The sequence below is a fragment of the Trachurus trachurus genome (genome assembly GCF_905171665.1).
Source record: "Trachurus trachurus genome assembly, chromosome: 22".
NCBI classification, from domain to species: domain Eukaryota; kingdom Metazoa; phylum Chordata; class Actinopteri; order Carangiformes; family Carangidae; genus Trachurus; species Trachurus trachurus.
In genome coordinates, this window is record NC_139907.1 from 28,636,597 (window position 1) to 28,657,649 (window position 21,053).

Below are 21,053 nucleotides of genomic sequence, written 5' to 3' on the forward strand. Positions count from 1 at the left end.
TTTTATCATCTTTTCTTTCTGTTTAGATTCAATATTATCCAATTGCATTTGTAGAGGGTTCACTCATGCAGAGCCGTTGTATAGGGGAGAAAGGTGATGATAATTCTAGGGGCCCAGCGACCAGTAGCCCCCCCCCCAAAAAAAAAGAACAGTAGTCTAATCTTTGTATGACTGAATTATACTGCATAAGACCCTGACTAATACTCATAGTAATGCTTAGCATCAAAACAAAGTATGCTAAATAAAAAATGATAATATGTACGTAGTTAAAGAAAAAAAGTGGAAAAGTCAGGGGGCAGAGGCCCACTTTAGTATTCTTCCAGCGGGCCCAGAATTCCTAGCAACGGCCCTGCACACATGACATGTATTCGCACATAAGTTTATGTATTACATATGTGTTAATGTGAATCCACATCTGTGTGTTTGTGTGTGTGTAATCGTGGCAGACTTCAGTGAATGGAACACTTAAACAAACTCATTAATCAAGATGATGGTGTGAGGTGAGCTGAGAGCTCACAGGACTGATCCCAGGCAAGCAGCTGGAGTTCAGGAGGCTGCTCTCTGCCTCTCTGCCTCTCTGCCTCTTCTAGTATGTTCCCTAAAATATGGACAAAAACCTTCTCTGTAAAGTCAAAGCTCTTTGTTTTGTTTTGTGGAGCAGAGAGGCTGTGTTTTCCCACAGTGTTCACCTAGAGCCCAACTTTAGCTGGTGGCTCTCCCTCTTCTGATTTTCTTCCACCAGATTTGCATGAAAGGCCACAGGAGTGATTCAAACAGTAGCACAGGTGGAGTTTCATTTGCCTGCAGAGCAAGGAAAGACGGCTCACTCCTCGCTGGTGTCGGCTGCAGACATTGAGACTCTGAGCTTGTCCGGGATTCAACATTCTACAATCGGAGCCGAGGATGGGGATAAAGGAAGTGCTGAACTTGGCCCGGGTGCCCTCCATCCTCATGCTGGGGGTGGTTTACCTGACCTACGTGATGATCGGCGGGGTCGTCTTCTGGAAGCTGGAAGGAGGCCTTGGAACAAAGGACATCGGGCTTTTACTGGATAATAAAAAGAAGCTGTTCATGAAATACACCTGTCTGAACCAAGAGGGGCTGGAGGCGGTGGCTGAGGTGAGGCACGGCAAAACACAAACACTGATACTGGAGAGTTATGTCATCCTTATTTTGTGGTTTTTACATGCAAATACCAGAGGAGCCTTCACAGTGACAGTTGCTAAAAGCCACTATTACCTATTATTATTACCCTATTACCCAGCGTTGACACTGTGGAGGTGTACAGTGTGTTGAATTCAATGTGGTCACTTGAAATCTTGGCTGGTGTCAGTGTGGCAGAGGGACATCTTATTCCTCTATGCAAATTCACCTGCCTCAAGCATGAATCCTCTACTTTGCCTGTGCACTTCCCTGACTTTAGAGTTGTGTAGTCTTCTTTTTTCTTTGTGGTAAAAGTGTAATGATGCTCACTGCACATGAATGTGGTCTGAAATCTAAATTCAGTTCATATAAGACAACTTTGAATACACCTGTGTTGGATTTGAAGGTGTTACATCCTAACTGATAAATTAAGACACGTAGATACTGTACCGAGGCTTTAGATTTCAGGTTGTTACGTATCTAAGGTGGAATTTCCCACACTGGCGATGTGACTGGCTGACACAGAGCTGAGAAGCTGTTTCTCTACTGTATGTCATGCTGACAGCTGTTATGTATTGACCTGAAGGTCTCCAGCTCTCCTGAGGATCGGTATTTACAGAAGTTACATAACTGTAAGTCTGACCCAGGTCCGTGGCAGATGATGTTGTTTAACTTGAGGTTCTTGTAGTTTGAGCACTAGTCTGGCCCTGTTTTTAATTCATCATTTGTTTTTCAGGTCATTAACGGAGCATCAAAGGCCGGTCTCAGTTTGAAAGGAAACTACACCACAGACGGCTTCTGGAAATTCACCAGCTCCGCTGTGTTTGCTGCTACAGTGGTGACAACTATAGGTTAGACATAAACAGATATTTCAAAGCTTACATTTTACATACCTTATATTCCCTTGAGGGTGTGGCTGAGTGTGATGATCATCACAAAGTGACAAGAAGTCCTGACGGCTGGTTTTAAGGCTCAGTTTCTGAATCCAGGCTGTGTGCATTTCTCTGTGGACTGAGGCTTTGATACTTTCACAGTATTAATATAGAACCTAGAGCTGCTTTTTATTACATAACCTTATGGAAATCAACCTTTACACACTTTGGGACACTTAAAAGCAGAAGTAAGCGGAATGTTTGTGTTAATATAAGTCTTAAATAGTTATATCTTCCGACAGCAATCACTTCTATAGAGTGTTTGGTCTGAAACACGGGTCTGTCAGTCACTCTGCTCTGCTGTAAGCCGAGGAGAAAACTTTCCTTTTATCCTACAACCTTTATCCAATGAGGAGAGAGAACGGCATAAAGGGGCGGTCCTCTCTGTGTGTGCAGCCAAGGGATGAGCGTGAATGTGGTGACGTAGGGACGAGGACGGGGGCTGCTAACTCCATCGGCTGACAGGAAGTTAGCCACAACCACTGGATCGCTTACTTCTGCTTTAATATGGGAAACAAAATATGTTTAATTTTGCCTTGAAAGAACTGAATCTAGACCAGTTTCCCTCAATAACAGCTGGTATCATCCAAAGAGATTAATCAATGTCCAGGGAAATAGATCAGTTTAAGCAGTGTCCCTCTGGCTCACGGTTCAAGATGCATTAATGAACTATGAACAGCAGCAGCAACAGAGTTTGTGTCCTTACATCTCTCCACTCATCTTAATGAAGAAAGGCATAAAATAAAATAAAATAATAATGTAATTTAATCCAGTAGGTGTTGTATCTTCACAGAATAATATGAACTCATTAGATGTGTTTTTGAGACACTAACAGTTTACAGTCTTGCAGGTTATGGGAACATCAGTCCCAGCACCACAGCTGGACAGATCTTCTGCGTGTTCTTCGCCGTGTTTGGGATCCCGCTCAACATGGTGGTGCTCAACAGGGTGGGCAAGTACATGCTGGTAATAGAGAGGAACATCTCTGACTTCCTGGAGGGGAAGACTGGCCGAAGGGTGAGGAGGTGTTGCATCATCTGCTCTAATGTCGAAACGCGTTCAGCATCTCTGCAGCTTTGACTAACTCTGACTCTCTTCTGCATCCGCTCAAGAAGTGTACCCGCTTTTTTGTCCACCTGGTGTCCTACCTGTCTGGAGCGGTCCTCTTCTTCGTCGTGCCCATGGTGGTGTTCCAACAACATGAGGGCTGGACCTACTCCCAGGCCATCTACTACTGCTTCATCACCCTCAGTACCATTGGCTTTGGAGATTTTGTGGCAGGTACAGCACAGCAGAAGGAACGGCTTTTTGTTGCATGCACCTTCTTCTCTGCATTTTGAATGCACTGCATTGCATTAAAGTGATAGTTCACCCAAAATTCAAATTTCACTCATTATCTACTCACCCCTCATGTCGACTAAGAGCTGTGAGAATTTTTAGAGTCCTCCGTCCCTTCTCTGAGTTACGGGGGGGGTTACGACATGAGAAATTGTTCCGCCGGTCAGTGCAAATCACGTGAGATTTGCACTGACACAGGAAGAGCAGTGAACCGAGACAATAGGAGCTTCCGCTACAAACAAGCTTAAAATATAGACTTATTTAATTTTTTTTCGGAACAATTTCTCATGTCGGGGCTTCAATACAAGAGGGACATTACAGACGAGCAGTATGGAGGTATTTGGATGTTTTTTGGTGTCTTTTTGGACAAAGAAAGTTGGTATCCATTGACAACCATTATATGGACAAATACTCCTGCGCGGACCCCCCCCCCCCCGTAACTCAGAGAAGGAACGGAGGAAATTTGAATTCTGGGTGAACTATCCCATTAAATGATTCTTTCTTTTACAGACAGTAATCCAGAAAAAACGTACCCGGACTGGTACAGCGTCCTCATGGCCTCGTGGATCTTCTTCGGCCTGGCTTGGCTGGCCCTGCTGGTAAACCACTGCATCGACATCCTGGAGCGCCTCAACGGCTACTTCAAAGCGTGGTGGAGCGGACAAAAGCCAGAAGAGGAGCCTGCTAACGACAAGACCGACAACCCTGACACACAGATGGCGGAGGTGGATGAGATGAAGAACCCTCCCATCAGTCAGTAATCACAAAGATAAGATGAAGATCTCAGTGAGTTGAGCTGTCTGTGCACTGGGACCGGGGAAACTGTCACAACACAGAATATGCTAAGCCATGGCAGGGTGTGTGTGTGTGTGTGTGTGTGTGGATGTGTGTAAGACAGTAGTGTATGTGATGATTGAATATGTATCTGCTATGGTCGGTCAGTTTTGATCCCACTCTCCTTAAGTGCAGTTAAAATATTGACTCATTTTTGTTGAGTCAGGTTTGTTTGATTGACAGCTCACAACATCCAATCACTGTAAAGTCTGTCAGCACTTTTTGTCTCTTGTTAAAGCAGAAGTAAGCGATCCGGTCGTTTTGGCTAACTTCTTGTCAGCCGATGGAGTTAGCAGTCCCCGCCCTCGTCATGGATCTATTGGTCCTCGTTCCTACGTCACCACATTCACGCGCATCCCTTGGCTGCACACACAGCCCTCCATGCCGTTCTCTCTCCTCATTGGATAAAGCTTGTAAGATACAAGGAAAGTTTTCTCCTCGGCTCAGAGCAGAGCAGAGTGACTGACAGACCCGTGTTTCAGACCAAACACTCTATGTAAGTGATTGCTGTCGGAAGATATAACTATTTAAGACTTATATTAACACAAAAATATCGCTTACTTCTGCTTTAAAGTTTCAATACTTTATTGCCATGTCAACAACATTGTTGATTGGAATTTGTTTCAGTGGGCTTCACACACTGACATAAAAACACAACATACACCCAGTACAGTACATGATAAAATCCCTATAGTCCCTATAGTCTTAGCAGTAAGTTCATTACCTTTAATCGTCAGTGCAAGCTTTTTTTTGATCAGCGGGGCAGAGACGCGAGTTCCACGTTTCCCTCATCAAACTCAAGAAATACACAATCCAACAACTCCAGCTCACTCTGGTGGACAAGTTGTGACCTGCACATTCACCACACTATGAAATAGTAACGTATTATGTAACATTACGACACATGAAGCAAATACTCAGAGCTACTTGCTCTTGAAATCACTCCGCCCAGCAGCCGTGTCTGGAATGTAGTTTCGGTCAGGCATTTCCCTCGAAAACAACTCTGTCTGGTAACGTTGTGTTATTATCTCATAGTGTGGTGAATGTGCAGGTCACAACTTGTCCACCAGAGCGTTTTGGAGTTGTTAGATTGTGTATTTAGTTTGATGAGGGAAACGTGGAAATACCGTGCGCCTCGCCTCTTTCCACCACCGATATAAAAACAGCTTGCACCGACAATTAAAGGTAATGAACCTACTGCTAAAACTATAGGGATTATGGCAATGGGTGAATATGCCAAAATGTTTTTGTCTGGTTTAAAGCACCTGTTTGTGATTAATCTGAGGAAGGACACACAGGCGTCACCTGCTTTTCCCCCATCAGATCTGTCTGTGGGTCAGTGGTCAGTCCCCCTGCTGACCAGAAACCAACTCATTTAGCAATTTAGGTTGAAATTAAATGAAATGTCAATTAAATATACATGTGGATTAATTAATTTGTTCTTGCATAATATCAATAACACATTCTAGTAGGAAGGTATAAATGTTTTGAAATTCTATGACTTGTTTTGAGTTTGCATTCAGAAACGTTTTAACATCTTTGTAAGGTAATTGATGTGATAGTGACTGTAATGTGGGTTTACTTAATAACATAACATAATGAATATTAATAACAATAATTAATAAGCTACAAGTAATATCCAAATGAATTTGGAAACATTTCACTGCAGAGAACCAGAAGGATTCATATCATTAAATTACCTATGTAATGTTTACCTGTTTGCTTTAATTTATATAACAAATGTTAAATAGTTACAACACCTACTGTATAAATGTTGTTAATTTGTCTTGTTTTTATTTTATTACTTGATGGCCTATACCTACTTAAGAGATTTTAATATAAGTGTTGCATATCAGTGCTGCTGTTAGTCGTACAGCCACTAGGTGGAGCTTTTATACCGACACTGGTGAGAATAAACCAAAGGCTGAGCAGCAACCACACTGTAAACAGTACCGTGTTGAAATCACAGAAACTAATGTTGATCACATCCTCATTGCAAACGACTTAAGTCTACAAAACCTTCTGCAATAAAGGAATGTCACTTTGATATCTTTATAACATTATTATATATGTGCACAGCGATCATTTTTTATGTGTTTGTTTCAACTGTCTGCTTCTTTTGACTGAGGCTCACACTAGAGTAGCACGACACATGGTGGAGGGGCAGTCGAAGGTACAAACATCTATGGAGGATCATAAATCACAGAGGAAGTCAGGCAACGCTGAGGAGGAGTGAATGATAAAGACAGACAGCAGACAGCGGGAAAAAAGAGTGGAAAATGAGAAAGTGCTGGAGGGATGGATAGCAAGACGAGAGAGATGAAGCCAGTGAAAAGAATTAGAGGGGTATCTGAGGGGAAGTGCAAAATTCCAGACAGCGAAGCAATGCAGTATTTTTTTTTTCTTAATAGATAATGAGGAAGAATGAAGGGGAAATGGAGTGAGAGTGACAGGAGTGTGACCGTTGTACTACAAAATGCCACATGCCTGTTTGGCCACGGTTCAATGAGGACTCAGTATGTGTGAGAGGTGGAGAGCCTCACTGGATCCTGTCTGCAGCCTGCACACCATCCATCCACAACAGCAGGAGACCCCCAAACTGAAACCTACCACTGATGAGAGATTACGTGTCTCTCATCATGACCTATCAATGTTTGATTTCCACATGGAACATAATTGGGGAGACCTAAACGTAAAAAAAAACCAAGGGTTCGGACAAATATGAAAAGCATGTGCGTATCGAGCTGTGTGGGGACTTTGTGGAACAGTCTGGAGACAGAAATAAAACAAAGCGCAAATATAAATCTGTTTAAAAAAAGGTATAAGAATTTTTTTCTAAACAAGTATAGGGAAGAGGAAGTGTGTTAACGGAGGATGAAGAGGGATAAATCAATAAATAGAATAGTGTTGATCGTTATATTGTAACTAACTTAGTATAGGGTATATATTTAATTTTGGGGATAGTTTATATATATTTATATATATATTTATATTTATAAGGATATGTATGTAGTATATTTTTATATTTTGAATTATATATTTATACAGATATTTATGATGTGTATTTAGGGTATATATTTATATAGGTGTATTATATTATTTAGGATTGAGATAATTATTATATGGTATATATTTATATAGGTATTATGTATTATGTAGTAGTTACAAACTGAAGAATAGTTAAAAAGGGGTGGGAAATTAAAAGGTTTTTTACTTCTTCCTACTCCTTTTTCAAACAATATGCTGTGTTTTGTTATGTCTTGGCTCTATTTTTATTTTTTATTTTATTTTATTATTTTTTTCTTTATTTTGTATGTACAAATAGTTACATATTTTTTTTTTATACATGTTTGAAAATAAAAATACATTCATTCATTCATTCATTCATTCATTCATTCATTCATTCAAAGCTCCAGCACAGACATAGCTCAAATCAAACTTGAGTGTTGTTAGATAAACACGCTGCCACGGGAAAACAAGAGCCAGATCTTCTGTGACATGTTCACACTCCCTCACTGATAGGCTCAGTTGGGATGATGCAATAGTGCGACACTCTGAGTGTGCAGTGTAAGGATGAGTAACAGTGAAACAGTTAGCAGCTCATGAGTGGAAACGCAGCCACTTTAGATTCAGTTCCACTCAGTAGAAACCCTGACACTTTCATAACCTCACAACCATCACAGTGTCTTCCTGCTGCTCACCACGCGGACCGCCATTTCCTTATTATGGTCAAAAACATGAAAGGTTCACATAACAACTAACAGTGAATGAATTCTACTGATTCTTAAAGGGATAGTTCACCCAAAATTCAAATTTCACTCATTATCTACTCACCCTCATGTCGACTAAGAGCTGTGAGAATTTTCAGAGTCCTCCGTGCCTTCTCTGAGTTACGGGGGGGTCCGTGCAGCAGTATTTGTCCATATAATGGTTGTCAATGGATACCAACTTTCTTTGTCCAAAAAGACACACCAGAAAACATCCAAATACCTCCATAGTGCTCGTCTGTAATGTCCCTCTTGTATTGAAGCCCTGACATGAGGAATTGTTCCGCCGGTCAGTGCAAATCTCACGTGATTTGCACTGACCGGCGGAACAATTTCTCATGTCGGGAAGAGCAGTGAACCGAGACACTGGGAGCTTCCGCTACAAACAAGCTTAAAATATAAACTTATTTAATTTTTTTTCGGAACAATTTCTCATGTCGGGGCTTCAATACCAGAGGGACATTACAGACGAGCAGTATGGAGGTATTTGGATGTTTTTTGGTGTGTCTTTTTGGACGAAGAAAGTTGGTATCCATTGACAACCATTATATGGACAAATACTGCTGCGCGGACCCCCCCGTAACTCAGAGAAGGAACGGAGGACTCTGAAAATTCTCACAGCTCTTAGTCGACATGAGGGTGAGTAGATAATGAGTGAAATTTGAATTTTGGGTGAACTATCCCTTTAAAGCACATCAATGAGCCACTTTGTTATTTTCTGGGTACTGTATTTATTTTGAGTCAGTCCTTCAGCTTCAGCTTCATTTCCTCCTGGTTTGATTAATGGTTGCTAATATTTGCTCACACATTAATCAGCACACAGACGGAGCACCTTTCAAATACCATCCGCTTGGTTTACCATTATGTGCCATATATCTAATAAATGGAGTATGTGTCTGTCCTTTTTATTGATTAATCTGATCAATTAGTTTTGGATTGAAAAATTGTTTTCTCTGTCATGGTGCAAAGGGTCAAATCTTTTATTAAATGCTACACCCTCTGGCCTCAGTGCTAGCTGCTTAGGCTTCTTCTCTAAATTTATGAGAACAGAAGCAATGAAAGTGCACATAAAAAATATTAAACCTCAATATGAGTAACTGCTAAAATGCTGAACAATTGCAAAATATCAGTTTCCAGTATATGGTGTCTGTGCAGCTTGCATAACAAACCACAGGTTACACAGTCTGTAAAATCTATGTCAACTATGTAGGTGTGTCTCTATCTGACATAATTCGGTAATCACGTCTTTCATGTGCTAATTGTGCTAATACACACACACACGCACACACACACACACACACACACACACACACACACACACACACACACACACACACACACACACGCACGCACACACACACACGTACACAGTCACCAAAGCCTGCACAAAACTCATGGTCAGGTTTTAGAAACTGAGCCTCAGCCAAATGTCTAATTGCTTACATGACAAACATGTGTTCAACAGGCACATGAAACAACACAAGTCTCTATACCACACATACACAAAGATCCATCTCTGTTTCATCTGCGCACACAGGAGCAGCAGTCAGGTCACATGAAGTGCATTAGTTTTCATTATGCGTCCCATTTACTGCTCTGTCTGGCCTTATGTGGTGTTTTCAAACAACACAGGCCACAGGACAGAACAGAGACAGGAGAACACACTTTCTGCAGTCAGACATTCAGCACAACTTCTTTGTTTGAACAGCAAACATGTGCGACGTTTAAAGCTTTGTACATAAATCGCAGAAGATGGAGAGTTTAATGGTAGGTAAATATTATACTGTATGCTTCAGTGTTAGTGATTTAAGCCTGTCTCTTCGCTCATACATCACCTCAGTTGCCTTCCATGCAAATGAGGGCTCATAATCCCCAGTGGTGACATGAAGGCCCCATGTTGTTATACACTAAAACCACAATGGATTAACATTCAATCTGTATGCTTCCTGATACTAAAACATCTGTTTGCAGCTAATGTTCCGATCTTTTCCAGGCTGAAACTGCTCTGCTGTTTAGATATTCATTCTTTGTACAACAGCTACAATGTAGATTTTTAAACTGAAACCTACTGTAGGCTACAGTTGCTCTGGTGCTTTACCAGTGGTTAATTGGGGATTTGTGAGTATTCGGGTGCTGGTGATTGTCACTTGTAACAGCTTCAGCCATCTTTGTCTTTATTATAAACAGTGTTGGGCACGTTACTTTAGTATTTTGTTATAGTATTTACTTAGTTACTTTCTCCAAAAAGTGACAGAGTTAGTTACTGAATTACTACATTATTTAAGTAATTAATTAACAGGAAAAGTAACTATTGCGTTACTTAAAAAAAAAAAAAAAAAAAGCTCAAGTATGTCAAATTACTTGGAGTCTCCCCCCTGACCCCCTAACCATAACTCCAACATCATGTTTATCTGGAACTACCCAACTCACTCAGTATTCCTCCACACAGGCAGGCTCTGCGAGTTAGTTAGTTCCAGATAAATGGCTTTTTTTTGACTAGTTGATGGACTAAAAAAAAAGTGAACATGCTACACTTTTTTAACAAGTGTATTATTTTGTGACAGGACTTCTTGAGTCAAGTAACAGCGCATTTTATTGTCAGTAACAGTAACAGCGTTATAACGGGAAAACAGTAACTCTTGATTAGCCTACTGGTTACTGAAAAAAGTAGCGCCGTTAGTAACACTGATTTTGACTGACTGACATTTTTAGAAGGCATTTCTTCCCATCACTGATTATAAAAGAGGGTATAGCTGTGGTGATCATTGCCAGGGGTTCAGGACAGGTGGAGGCCATGAGTGAGGAAGTGGAAAGACGGGCTGAAACAGGCCACGGCTAGCTGGTTAGCATGCTAACCTCAGAAGAACTTAATATGAGAGAAACAAAGGTTCACACTTATGTTGTGTGTAAAACAATGAAGCAGGACATTGAATATTGTTGAACATGTTTCTTCTAGATTGGTGTGTAAACGGCTGCTTATGCTAATGTTAGCTGATAACTCACAAATAGCTCCTTTAAGGAATCAGTGCACATCCAGAGTCAATCAATAAAACCTTATTAAGGTCATATTTGAATTTCATCGGTATCTGACCTGCTGTGTCAGAGGTCAAGAGGGAGCAGCAGAGATAGGAGTGACACAATTCTCATAGCGCCGTGGTTACTTGCGGTCAGTTTCATCACAACAGTTTCATTTCTGTGGTCATCAATCATTGACCAGCAGAACGCCTGATCATTGTGGTAAAAGAGAAAATACTGGATTGCGATAACTGGAAGATAAAGATAAACTGAGACTGCAATTTCATTTATTGCTGCTGTAGAGGACTGATACGTCGGTGATAAGTCTAAAGTTGCATGTCATATTTAGAGTTATGATGTTGTCTGCCTTGAATTATGGGGCCAGAAATGTGTTTAATTATGTCACGGTGACTTCTAATCCATCCACCCTCGGCCCCGGGTCCAAGTGGAAGTCTGAGCAGAACTGAAGGAATTTCCTCTCCTGTTGTTGAGATATTATTTTCACGAGTATGAAACGGAAAGACAGAAGGAAGGAAGGATTGGATGGGCAACCTGAAGTTATAATACCTCCAGCCACAGCTGCCGCCAGCTCACAGGAATGTTACTGAGGTAGTTATTAAAGTGATGTCCAAGGACAAAAAAAATTATAATAATCAATAATCACATTCTTGACAGCTATAAAAAATATATGCAATAAATGAGGTGACGTCCTTCACTCTGCTTATATTTGCTCTCTTTCCATCCTTTCTTGTCTTTCACATTTGGCTCTAGTATTAGTCAACTGATATGTTTGCCTTATGCGTGTCCCTTTCCATCCCACTCATTGGACCTGTACTCCACATTCTGAGCCAATGGGAGGACAACATGCACATCCTGCCTCTCAAGTCCTGTGTGCATTACTGTCTCCTCCTCACCCACTCTGCCTGTCTGGGATACAGGCAACGCTGGGAGTTAACCCTCCCCAGCCTCCCATCTGTGACACAACACCACAACTTAACCTCTGTGTTTGTGTGCCGTCCTCAAACTCAGTGATTGACCGACCGCCTTGTTTACCTTTTCCTTGCGATGCATCAGCTGCTCTTCCCACCGTCGCAGCAGTTACAGTATAGACCGATAGGTGTGTGTGTTGAGCTGATAACAGTGAGCACAAACTGGAACACAAAGATACAGGCAGATGGGGGCAGGTGAGCTGATGGCAAAACAGACGAGCAGGACATTTACTCTGAAATCTGATATTTCTTTCACACAGTTTTCACCTCAGCTCTCATGCTGCTGTGAAACAAGTCCACACTTAAAGGGATAGTTCACCCAAAATTCAAATTTCACTCATTATCTACTCACCCTCATGTCGACTAAGAGCTGTGAGAATTTTCAGAGTCCTCCGTTCCTTCTCTGAGTTACGGGGGGGTCCGTGCAGCAGTATTTGTCCATATAATGGTTGTCAATGGATACCAACTTTCTTCATCCAAAAAGACACCAAAAAACATCCAAATACCTCCATACTGCTCGTCTGTAATGTCCCTCTTGTATTGAAGCCCCGACATGAGAAATTGTTCCGACATAGGAAGAGCAGTGAACCGAGACACTGGGCTACAAACAAGCTTAAAATATAGACTTATTTAATTTTTTTTCTCATGTCGGGGCTTCAATACAAGAGGGACATTACAGACCAGCAGTATGGAGGTATTTGGATGTTTTTTGGTGTGTTTTTTTGGACGAAGAAAGTTGGTATCCATTCACAACCATTATATGGACAAATACTGCTGCGCGGACCCCCCCCCCCCCCCCCCCCCCCCCCCCCCGTAACTCAGAGAAGGAACAGAGGACTCTGAAAATTCTCACAGCTCTTAGTCGACATGAGGGTTAGTAGATAATGAGTGAAATTTGAATTTTGGGTGAACTATCCCTTTAAATGAGTGTTTTGCGGGTGTAAGACAGCAGACTAAACACTGGACAAACACATGGGGCTGTGTGCTGAGTCACTGAAAAGCTGGATGTGTGTCTTACCTGCACGTGTTTGTCCAGAGGGGAGGGTGGGGGGCGCTGACATGTGAGCATCACCACCCCTGCACTCATGTGTTTTTGTCTTCAACCTGACGTCACTAATCCTACACAGGGATTTATGCAAAATGTGCCATCAACACAAGAACAGGATGTTTGTCAGCAGCGAAGAGACCAATCACCCAGCGAACAAACACAGAGCAGCGAGTGGCAAGGCCGCACTCCGGCTGACTGACTGACTGACTGACTAATAACAGCAGAGCAGACAGACCATGATCCCAGGCCTTGGTGACCAGCCCAAAACACTGCAACAGTTCAAACCCCCTAAGTACTCATTAACGTCCCACTCGTGCCAAAACATGTGTATATGTACACATGATGAGGTCAGAGCCAGCAGTGTGTACCTGTCTCCTCCCAGCAGAAAGTCTGCATCATACCTGTAATGAGAATGTAAATACAGTGGCATGCAAAAGTTTGGTCAAGATTGCTGTTAATCTGATCTCCAAAAGGCATACAGTTAAATATGAAACACTCTTCTGCAGTTTTTTAGCAATATTAGTGTTTTTATTTCTTTTTACAGTTTCAGAGTGAAAAAGGGAAACAAAGCAGCAGCCTGCAAAAGAATGAGAAACCCAGGAGACTTGAGCTCTCAGATAACTTTACTATTTACACCTGTGATAGTTTCCAAAGGGGGGGCTACTAGCTACTAACTATGCAGGGTGGTCAAACCTTTGCTGAGGCCCTTTTCCTTTTCTGTCAGTTTGAAAATGTAAAAGATGAAAATAAAAATTATATTGTTTAAAATGTAAAGGGAATGTGTCATCTGTAACTTTACGCCTTTTGAAGATCATTTCATCTTCCACTTGCTGAGCTATTCACATTAAAGGGATACTTCACCAATTTTCTACTCACCGTCATGCCAAAGAAGGGTTTGGAGAACTTTCAGAGTTATCAAAACTCTTTAGGAGTTCCAGTGGGGGTCCGGCTGGCAACAGGTTTCCATATAATGGCAGCTGATAGCGTTCACTTTTGAATGGTCCAAAACACACACTATGAAACATCCAGATACCTCCATACTGCTCATCTGTACTGACCCAAGTGTCTTGAAGCCACCACATGGAAAAGTTGTTGGAAAAAATGAATGTGATCTCTGTTTTTAGCCTTGTTGTAGCAGTAGCTCCCAGTGGCTCTGTTGATGTTGAGAGACTTGCTGGAAGATCTTCCGTGTTTACATCATACATCCAGCTCTGCATCATAATCATGGATGTATTATAATAGATCCATGATCATAATACATCCATGCTCTGCATACATCCAATGGTTCACAACGACGAATGAACATCTCGCAGGAAATCTCGGGCATGCACAGAAACATCAACAGAGCCACTGGGAGCAGCTAGGGGAGCCCAGACTTCTGCATGCCACTGTATAGGACCAAAATACAGTCACATGGTGAACAGGTCACTATCACATACTGGGAGGCACAATCTTACACCTAACGTGCTCATGTCTGGACTGTGGGAAGAACCTGCAGCACATGGAGAGAACCCACACTGAACCCTTTCGCTGTGAGGTGATAGCACTCATCACTGCACCACCGTTCTGCCCTCCAAAAAGCCCATTCAGATAATGTTCATGCAGATTCATCTCTAATGAAAATAATCTTCAATTGTTGCTGTTTACTCTGTAAATTGAATTTTTTTTATCTGTTCGTGGTGCTATGACGAGCAAGGGATCATTAAGACATTCTCCTGAGGACCAGAGACGTCAGAAACAGAATTTCTTGTCAGTATTTGTCAATGAATTGACAGGAATGACAGGCAATGTTTACTTTTCACAACATTTGCATCTCCAGAGCAGATCGTCACTCTAATCAGTTGTTACTCATCAGCATTATGTAGCCATCCATGCTCTTTAACATTTGACAGTGACATGCTTTGATCTTGTACTGGAGACCATAATTTGAAGATTACAGAACATAAAAGTTGACCTTGACCTGACCTGTTGGGCAACAACAATAAGTTTGAGCATTTTTCTTGGTTAATTGAGCTGAAACAGTGGTCTGTTTACACACCCCCTGATAACAGAGACAGCTACAAAGTTTCAATGTCACTTGCACACACCACAATGACTTTTGTCTGCCTCTGTGTGCTCAGTGCCTCTATCTGGGTTTGTTTTTCTCCATGTGAACCTATGAGCATGTTTGCATGTCTGTGTTTGACTCACCGTGGAGTGCACAATAGATTACGGCAAAGTGATAGTGTCAAGAGCAATCTGTGGTATGACCGCAATTAGACATAAGGTACACAAGGTTTCTGCAGCATTTGTTTTAACTGTCTCACAAATGCACAGATTCAAAGAGTTAATGCTAGTTTTCTGTTGTAGTGAGTGACTTTGGGTGGACAAGTTCTAATATTCATTCATTCATTCATTCATTCATTCATTCATCTTCTGTAGCACTTATCTTCAGTAGGGTCGCAGGGAGCGGGAGCCTATCAGCTGACTGAGAGACGGGTCACCAGTCAATCACAGCGCTAACAGAGGGCTAACAATACAGACAGACAATCATTACCTAACCTGGAGGAGAGAACCCACACATGCACGGGGACAACATGCAAACTCCACACAGAAGGGCTCCAGCCGGCCCACGGGTTCAAACCCAGAACCCTCTTCCTGTGAGGCGATGGTCCTAACCACTGCACCACCGTGCCGCCCAGGCTCTATGTTAAATGTACTTCACTGAACTGTTATGAATCACAAATCCTGACTGCACATACAGTAAGTGGGTGTATTCTTCTCAGCTGAGGTATTCTGACATATTTCTCGTTGACCTCAGACTCCGTTTCCTATATAATATGAAACTTTTCCACATTACAAACCACCAGACCTGGGCTATAGATTTTCTCCAGCTGAATACATTATCCAGTGTTTCCAGCAGTTCTCATGCTAAGACAAATGTGTGATTCTAATAATGTAATATGGTAACCATATATAGTATGTCATTGCATTACCGTAACTTACCACAAACGTTATATCCCATATGCACATGTCTGTGTTATGGTTTTACCAGTGGAAGGATTTTAGTCTAGATCTAAATCAGAGAAGAATGCAGGGTTAAGGATAAGGGGATGACGCTGCCAAAAATCTAAAAACCTCTCCCATGTTTGTGTGGTCTCAAAGAAACAATAGAAGCAATTTATTTTCAATGTCCTAGCCCTTTTGATTAGGAGAGGATGACACCTTTAGCAGCCAGTGGAAAACTCCTGAATGACTCACCCTGAAGGAATCCAAATCAATTAAAGGGGACATATTATGGAAATACTTTTACTGACCTACTTTTTGAAGGGTTTTTAACATATATTTGGGTGTTTGTCTTGCTTTACGGCCCCCAAAATGTGAGAATTTACAAAAAAATCTGTAATTTTCAGGCTCTCTAGTTTGAAATCCATGTGGTTTTATGAGCCGTTCCTTTAATTGTCCTCCAGTGATGTAACTAGCTTCTGAATTTGCATAATCTCACCACTACCTGGTACCAGTAGAAGGGGCGGGGCAAACAGTGGTTCATTTGCATTTAAAGGGACAGACACTGAAAGCAGCCGTTCTGAACAGGGCTGTTTAGAGAGGATGAAAAGAGCTGTGATGTTTGATCCTTGGGGGATTTTGACCAAAGAATGTCACAGACATGTCTTTAAGACACCTGGGAACTATTTTAATTTGGGGGCAGAATATGTCTCCTTTAAAGCTAAATGCAACAACGTTATCTTTTGTTATAGTTTTGACTGAGAGTCTCTGTAGTTTATTATTCTGAAAAAATCCTCAGAAGCTACAAGTATTAAAATCTTAAGAGGGCAACCTCTTCTGTAAAGATGTTAATCTTTTGCTCATTAAGTCTACGTGCAAACGGAGACAAAGCTAAAACTGCAGTGACTGCAGAACACATGTCGCAGGCTCCTGCACCATAAAGTCACTTCACATGGGCTGACAAATCTTTGCGTAAGTGTCAAACAGACTCGTAAGCGGAAAAAAGAGAAGCCAGCTCCCATCCCCACCCTGATTACAAGAAACAATCAAAAAGCCATATAATTGAGTAAAAGCGTTTTTTATTAGTGAGGGTTTTATTGTTATAACACTTGCAAACTGTTTTATGGGGCCTGCTAGTAAATGCTAAAGCAACTGAGTCAACCGGAGCGCTGCTAATAGTATACAGAGGACTCAGTGTTTCTGTGCCCTGATCAGTTACAATATCATTACTGTAACATTAGCAAACACTCAAACTACCGACCATTGTTCACTCTCACTCCAACCAAACTTGCTTCCTTTAATTATATGATGTTCTCACATAACAACATTGCTGATCGAGGCCAATCTGCCCATCAAAACAAGATGACCTGTGTGACGCAACATCATAATACCGTATGTTTCCTTGTGTGATAACATATTTTGCATATTATCACTGATAAGTTTTGGCTTTTTCATGCGTCACCAAACTCTATCAAACCCTAAACCGAACCAGAACCGTGTTAAAAGACGCACGCAAAGCGAAAGGTTCTACAGAGTTCCTGAAAAGTGGCGTTTCTATTTCCAGCCCATGAGATCACCCAGGTTCCTCAGGCTGTGGACTCACATGTTCATGCCTATTAGAGAGTAAAGGGCAAAGATTTGAAAAGACGTCTCCATACTGAATTACAGTCACTGTTCTCAGGCTTGTAAACTTGTGACTCTTGATGGGTTTGTAATAAAATGCCTGCTTGTGTTTATAACTTACGTTGATGTGCGCCGTTGAATGAAAGCTTTGTGTCCGACCTATGAAAAGCAGTTGTTAATGCATGGGAAATGTATTTTTAACATCACACAATGAGCGCTCATGAGCGTTTCACAGAGGTCAAGCGTTTCACTGGCTCTAAAGAGGAGTATTGAATCTTTCAATTAAGATCAATTTGAGTTAAAATTTAACAAAAGTTTGGCTGGCAACATTATGTTTATTTCACAGTAATTAGTGACATAATCTTGCCATTAAATGATACACGTGGAACACAGTGATAAAGCTCTGAGATAATGGAGGTAAACTCTGAACTCTGATATGACACAAAGTGTGTTTTGATTCTACCAGCTCGGTGCCTCCCGCTCGCTGTGAAACACTAATCTTTGTTTCGGGAACATTTGATCTGGTAAAGTCACTGATATACCATGAACTCAGAGACTGTACCAGCAGACCAATGGCATGCCCTTGCTCATTCCACAGCATTTCCTCTCCGGCTTATACCGTCTGTGCAGCTCGGACAAGCCCCTGCATGAGAGGAGAGCAGCAACATAAACAACCTGTGGCGTTTACTCAGCAGCTTCTGCCTGCATGGTTCAAGCTTCCCCATCCAGCCCCTTTGGGGAGGAATGTTTAAAACTCCAAGCACTGAATACATTAACCCAGTTTATAAACTGTTTCCAACTTGATGAGACTTGTCACTTGTGCTAATTACAGAAACTGAAATGTGTCGATATACAGTACACTGCAAAAACTCAAAATCTTTCCACTTGTTTTTAGAACATTTTCATTTGTTTCAAACAAATTTTCACTTGAAATAAGTAGAAAAATCTGCCAGTGAAAGCAAGTTTTTTCTGCTTGTAATAAGAAAGAAAAACTTGATCCACTGTCAGATTATTCTACTTATTTCAAGTGAAAATATGCTTTAAAGAAGTAAAAAGTGTCTAAAAACAAGCCACTTTTTAATGTGATGAGTCTTATTCTAAGTAGAATGAGATTTGTTTTGACTAGAAATAAGACAAATATTCTTGGTAAGATTTTGAGTTTTTGTAGTGTAGATGTGTGGAAAGCGCAGCACCTTATCTTTACCCAGTTTTTCCCACAGAGTGCATTTCGTAAAATGACAAGATTTTTCCATCTTACTGTGTTGTTGAAGCTTCCGTACACTGACCTTTAGTATTCTGTTATATAATCACAACATTTGTCCTTCAGCTGACCACGGCCACAGTAGCGTTCACACGACACACTTCACAACAATCTTGGATGGACCTCTTCCTTGACATTTGTAAGGGAGACAGCTAAGGCGCTCAGTTGATGACTATGTATTTAATCCATTAACACAAATTGATAGAAAACTAGTTGCTGTCAGAGGTTGTTAATGTCAGTGTGTTTCTTGTGGGCCCATGCCCAGGAGTCTCATGCCTCTGTTATAAAGTTAAAGGCCCCCGATAATGAAATGTCACGTCTGTATAGTGCTTTTAATTTGATAAAAAACAAATAAACTTGGAACTGCAGAGCACAAGGAAATAACATCACTATCCAATCTAGTCAACTTGGGTGGTGGGACTCTTCAACAAATGATCACCACAGCTGTCAAACTAGCATGAACCAAACTCCAAGCTATTGAGACCAATGTGTATCCAACATCAGAAACACATTATTAGCTGATTGACAACTTGGTCAAGATTCTGGTCTCGTAGACCGGAGAGAAGGAGCAGGGACCCCCCTACTATAATTGTGTTTTATATTAAACTGGGACTAAACGTACAATAATTCACAGGTTCATATTAAACATGTACAGGTACAGGGTGTAAGGGGCCGTCCCACTACTCATACCAGTGCCAATATCATCAATGTCTGTCAACTGCATTATAATCATGCATACGAAATGGACGTTTTTATTTTAAAAATCAACAGAAAGCAAACCAGTAATAATAGTAATACAAAATAACTGCTGGGGCACCATCTGAGTTTTTATTTTCAGTTAAAGCAGAAGTGAGTGATATATTTGTGTTAATATAAGTCTTAAATAGTTATATCTTCCGACAGCAATCACTTACATAGAGTGTTTGGACTGAAACACGGGTCTCTCAGTCACTCTGCTCTGCTCTGAGCCGAAGAGAAAACATTTATCGTATCCTACAGTTTTTATCCAATGAGGAGAGAGAACGGCATGCAGGGCTGTGTGTGCAGCCAAGGAACGCCGTGAATGTGGTGACGTAGCGACGAGGACTGTTATGGTGCGTTCAAGGAAACTCGTATTTTTCCGACCGTGAAGTGGTACCAGTTCGATCTGGTACGAGTTCACCGGTCGGAAGTTACGAGTGGCCGTTATAGTGACTTTCACCGGTAAAACAGGTCGGAAAAACACGAGTGGGTTGCCTGGAACGCTACAAAGTCGTAAGTTGTGACTTGAAGCTGTAATTTACGATTTCAAAAGCCTGCCTGGAACGCAGCATTAGCGAAAACGACCGGATCACTCACTTCTGCTTTAATTGCACACAATATTTCCGTGTATATGCTATTTTGGTTTCAGTAGTACTTACATATACATTTATGTATGACATCTTGAGCAATATTTACACACTTCTGCATGTGTAACTGGGTGTTCTGGGACATCATGTATTACAACCTGTCACTTTAAACTGATGTGCACTTTAGGGCCTTGTGCAATACTATCTGGCACTTTAGATACATTTTCATTTAGGGCATCGTGCAATACAATTTGGCACCTAAGTACTTCTGCACTTGAGCACTCGTCACTTTAACCCAGCACTTGTACTTTACACTTTACTTCCCAAAACGAAACTCGTATGGTCCCCCTACCCGTGGACTGAATGTGTCCCTCAACTGTTTTTCATTGTTATTGTTGCCTTTTGTGTTGTTTACTCTTTTTTTTATATATATATATATATTTTTAGGGGCTTTTTTGCCTTTAATTGACAGGATAGTTCAGAGAGAGACAGGAAATGGGAGGCAGAGAGAGGGGGAATGACATGCAGGATAGGACCGCTCGGTGCGGGATTCGAACCGGGGCCACCTGCAGCGAGGACTATAGCCTCAACACATGGGGCAGGTGCTCTACCAACAGAGCTAAACACTGCCCCTTGTTTACTTTTTTATTATGTGTAATTGTTACGATGCTAGGCTCGCCTCGGCTCTATAAGCAAAACCCCCTCCCAAAGGTTAGCCCAGCACCTAACATAAACCTACCAGTCCCTGCGTGGTGTGGTGGATGTTGCTTCAGTCTTCTCTGTGTCGTTG

The 21,053-nt window shown here is 41.5% G+C and overlaps 1 protein-coding gene across 1 annotated transcript; it reads left to right on the plus strand.

Annotated features, from left to right (window-relative positions):
* Window positions 1-903: 903 nt before the first annotated feature.
* On the plus strand, window positions 904-4,174 carry LOC311005284 (potassium channel subfamily K member 17-like; the record flags this gene model as incomplete). The annotated part of the gene is made up of 5 exons (XM_083997642.1): window positions 904-1,119; window positions 1,880-1,994; window positions 2,926-3,092; window positions 3,188-3,356; window positions 3,924-4,174. 5 exons carry the CDS (start codon window positions 904-906, stop codon window positions 4,172-4,174), a joined length of 918 nt encoding a protein of 305 aa, XP_083853768.1.
* Window positions 4,175-21,053: the final 16,879 nt, after the last annotated feature.